We start from the raw sequence: 4,662 nt of genomic DNA, 5'->3' as shown, positions 1-4,662 counted from the left end.
AAATATCAAAAATATATATATATATATATATATATATATATATATATATATATATAGTAAGTCAAAGCAAACAGGAACACATGACATATTGGTTGGTGCAATGTACAGTACAATTTCCATCTTGCAGTCTGAAGGATAATCATGTGCACACCAATAATAATAATAATAATAATAATTAAATGATTGTTGCATAGATTTAGCTTTTCAATGAGTCATTTTAGTGCCTGGCTTTATAATGTGCACAATAAGTGCTTTCCCTGAGACACAAAAAGACAAAATAATGAACAAATTTATACATCCATTTAATTTCAATTGTAATTGCATAGAGGCAAAGAGGAAATATAAATATTGTAAGTGTCCTTTTGCCTGTTTGATAAAAGACCATTAAAGTGCTTGCAGAATAGTATAATGCAGACAAATGACAATAACAGTTCAGGGACAAATACACTACCGTTTAAAAGTTTGGAATCAGTATGATTTTCTTTCTCTCTTTTTATTTATTTATTATTTTTTTTTAAGAAAATGATACCTTTCATCAAGGATGCATTAAATTGATCAAAAGTGACATTAAAGATATTTATAATATAACAAAAGATTTGAAATTAATCCTGTTCTTTTCTTCCTATTTATCAAGGAATCCTGAAAAAAATGTATGAGTTTCCACAAAACTATTAAATAGCCCAACTGTTTTCAACATTGATAATAATAAGAAAGGTTCTGTTGCGAACCAAATCAACATATTAGTATGATTTGAGGATCATATGACACTGTAGCTTAAACAGTCTTTTGTAAAATGATCCATTACAATGAATAATGTTGCCATAGCAAACACATTAAGTAGTATGGGCTTATGAAACATCAGAAATGAAAAACAGAGGTGAAAATGTTCAAAATGGATGTAAATATAGGCCTACTGATTGTTGGAGAGGTATTAATCGTATTGCGGTTATTTAAATGAATCAAATGTCTTTAGACTGCCTTGTCCTGCTATCCATTCATATAAAACAACCGTGAAAACAATGTCCCATTGATGTCCAACGATGACCCATTTCTCTTTAACTCCTGAAACAGATATGAAAGATCTAGAATGATGGCAAATCTGAGAGCATCATTGCAACCTGTTGGCAGTTTATTCATTTTTTAGCTTTTTTCTTGGCTCCTTTATCCGTTTTCTCTTGTTCTGCTTTTTCCTTTTTCTTCTCTTTTTTCTTCTGCTCTTTAGCCTCCTTATACTTCCATATCGGTGGCTCTAAATAACCTTTGGTTAGCTTCTTCTTCTTCTCCTTCTTGGGCGTTGGCTCTCCAGACTTGGTCACTTTGATTTGGGGGACGCAGCCGGTGGGGAACACGCTATTGCGGCGGGCCATGCTGCACGGGACAAACTTGCGAACTCCATTGGAGGCCATGGAGAGCACGCTGCCTCTCCGCTCCGAGTCAGAGCAGCATGAGCCAAGCGACACAGAAGAGGCAGAAGTAGACGCCACAGAGATGGAGCCATTGCTGTGCCGCGTCGCATGTTCCTCAAGCTTTTTCCCAGGGTGCATCTGCATCAGTTCAGGCACGGCCAAGCGTCTCTTCCCAATCTCCGGCGGGCTTGATGGACACAGAGGACGGCATCCGCTGACCACCAAGGGACTGTGGATGCTTGTGGTTATGCGCACCATATGGTCCATGATGCCATTGTCCTGGGGGTCATGTGGAAAACTAAAGGTGAAAGTAGACTTCAGGCGATGGGCGACTTTCTGTCCTGTGCTTTTTGTGGCTGTGGCTTTGGCCACTAGCTCCTTCAGATCTGGCCACTCTGGGACATATGTTTCACAGAATTGTTCAGCCTGAGGCCTGCTGTTCAGCCGTCTAAGTCTGTTTAACGTCTCAAAGCGACCTGTCTTCAGAGCCCATTCTCGTATGTCCTTCCCCCTTGCGGCATCCACAACATTTATGTCAGCTCCTAGCAAAGGAGAGACAAAAGGAGACCATATTACACTACACTTACTTACACACTAAAATCCATTCTGTTAGTCAGATATCCAAATGCATAACTTTTTTTGTGTGTAAAGCATTTTATAGCACATTCTTTATAGCATAATTCTTAAGAACAAAAGTATATTTATGATGTGTCTTTTTATCTGCTGATTTGCTATAAATTAAATAGATTATAGAAGCATTATGTTTCAAGTCCAAAAAGGTCTGAAAGGCCTTTATTCTAGTTAAAATTATGCTTATTATTATGAATTTTTTTTTTTTTTTACAAAATATAAGAAATTTAAAATGAATGTTTTAACGATTGAAGTTAGAACAAGTTCAGCTGAGTTGAATTTGTGGCTATAGCTACTTTGATATGAAATGCATAAGAGTGTAAACATGTTATTGGTATTACTAGAAAAATATAAGCAGTTGTTTTTACCCCGCCAAGTGGCCACCTCGGGTATAACATCAATATTTAGTCTTGAAGGACTTTTCATTTCCATTTTTTTATGAATTTCAATAATTGAACAAATCATATTAACTAACCCAAATGTGAAAGAAAAAGCATTGTTAACTTTCACATATCTTTCAAGTTGGGCTACTTGAAAAAATTATGTTATTTGATTAAATGATTAAATTGGGTACTTGATAAAATGATATAGGCTAGTATAAAGAACAGGATAATTACATTTTAAATTCATTATTATTATTATTAGCTTGTCAAACTTGAGTTAAGTAACCAGTATTTACCTGTCCTGTGTCATAACAAAGGCAATACAATTCAAGACCACCACATTAAAGCAAGCGATATTATTGTAAAGATTGTTGAACTGATTGTATTTATATGTGAAAGCGAAAGACCTACTAACATTTTGACTACCTGCATTGTAGGTACAGTTAGTGTAGTAAATTGTCACGTCTAACTAATCACAGTTAAGTGCACACATGGCTAATCCATTACTTGCCGTGAGGTCTAAACAATTATCCAAGGATCAGGAAAGAAAATGTCCTTATAAGTTCGTCTTTTAAACCTGCTCGCGCTTATGTCGTGTCACCACATCAGTGTGCCTTTTTGTTTTCTACTTTACCTTACATACCTTACTGTGTGTGTGTGTGTGTGTGTGTGTGTGTGTGTGTGTGTTGTGTGTGTGTGTGTATGTATGTATGTATGTATGTATGTATGTATGTATGTATGTATGTATATATATATATATATATATACACACACACATACATACATAATTTATACAGAAGTATCCAATACTAAGAAATTCTGAAATTTTTAATATTTACATTTTCACTCAAAATTCTTATGATGATAATATTATTTGTAATGCTTAAATAGATACTAAATTAATAAAAAATAAATACATACATAAAAATTGCAAAACAGTAGCATTTTCAATAGTGGTCTCAAACCTTTGTACTTTTGTGATGTACAGCCTTTAGTACTGGTACTCAATATTTTGATGTTTAAATCAGATATTTGTCATTCTCTTATGAAATATTGCATGCACAACTGCATATAATATATAGCATGTACAGCTGAGTGTAAAAATGTTGTAACACCTGGCATTAGCAGGCATTTAAAACCTTGTGTTTATGTAACATATGTATGTTATATACCTATTTATAGATTTGCTCTAGGGATGTTCTGGGATGAAACAGGAACAGAATCCGATGGTTTTCAATCTTATGCACCAATTCACGTCATCCAGATTGCCTAAGGGAAGCTGGTAGGATCTCACCTGTCTGTCCTGGCCAGTCTGTAAACTAAATATTACAGTCCTAAAAATAACGTACCAGCCATGAGCAGTGAAGCCATGCAGTCATCGCTGCCCTGGATGACTGCCTTGAGGAGTGCGGTGAAGCCTCGGGTATCCCAGAGCTCCATGTTCACACCACTGAAGTAATTTAGGATGTAGTTGAGGATGATTACGAAACCTGCAGTATTTATAGAAGGAAATAGGAATTAGGTCCTTCGTACCTTATAATAATTTCTTTAATATGTTAATAAAGAGCCTACCAGACTGTGCAGCGATCATGAGTGCAGTGTTGCCGTCATTATCCTGATGATTGATATCCAGAAATGGGCACTGGTTGAGTCCATACACAAGATCCACAAAGCCTTTTGAGACTGCCACCATCAGACCATTCTATCAGAGAACAAGAAGAGGATTTGTCAGCATAGAAAATTATGTAAATAATTTCTTCTGACAAATTTCTGTTATACTGATGATGCTTTATGAGTAATAAGGTTATCTGACTCCCTACCCTGCCATTTATGTCTAGTTCCATGACTTTGTCTCTCGTAACACCCCTCTCCAGAACTCTGCGGAGGGCTGCTGCATTGTTCTTGGCACAGGCTTGGTACAAGGTGTTGGCAGAGCCTCGACTGGCATCTTCCCGTTCATAGTCAGGGAGCATGGAGTCATCTGACAGCACACTCCCAGAATCTGAATCATTCTCAGAAACTGACAACTCAGAGGTATCCTCATCTGGACCAGAGCCCAGATTTGGATCCTCCTGCACCGTGTCTTTAACCTCAGCCATCTGGCCAGCACCAGCCAGGACTCACACACTCAGCAGACACCCTCCCTGGAATCTGTGATGCAAAGATATACAGTGGGTACGGAAAGTATTCAGACCCCCTTAAATTTTTCACTCTTTGTTATATTGCAGCCATTTGCTAAAATC

The 4,662-nt window shown here is 36.8% G+C and overlaps 1 protein-coding gene across 1 annotated transcript in view; it reads right to left on the bottom strand.

Annotated features, from left to right (window-relative positions):
- Window positions 1–972: 972 nt before the first annotated feature.
- Window positions 973–4,662, bottom strand: part of LOC107695800 (ankyrin repeat domain-containing protein 33B-like) — an 11,221-nt gene continuing 7,531 nt past the window's right edge. Inside the window, exons 2-5 of the mRNA XM_016495849.1 lie at window positions 4,240–4,570; window positions 3,992–4,121; window positions 3,769–3,909; window positions 973–1,948 (exon numbers count right to left, since the gene is read on the bottom strand). Coding sequence (XP_016351335.1) covers window positions 1,134–1,948; window positions 3,769–3,909; window positions 3,992–4,121; window positions 4,240–4,518 — 1,365 coding nt within the window. The 5' untranslated portion in view covers window positions 4,519–4,570 and the 3' untranslated portion in view covers window positions 973–1,133. The remainder of the gene's footprint in view (window positions 1,949–3,768; window positions 3,910–3,991; window positions 4,122–4,239; window positions 4,571–4,662) is intronic.

Source organism: Sinocyclocheilus anshuiensis, unplaced genomic scaffold, assembly GCF_001515605.1.
Source record: "Sinocyclocheilus anshuiensis isolate Anshui unplaced genomic scaffold, SAMN03320099.WGS_v1.1 scaffold234, whole genome shotgun sequence".
Classification (NCBI taxonomy): domain Eukaryota; kingdom Metazoa; phylum Chordata; class Actinopteri; order Cypriniformes; family Cyprinidae; genus Sinocyclocheilus; species Sinocyclocheilus anshuiensis.
The sequence above is the reverse complement of the archived record's forward strand: the minus strand, read 5'-3'. Positions and strand labels throughout refer to the sequence as shown.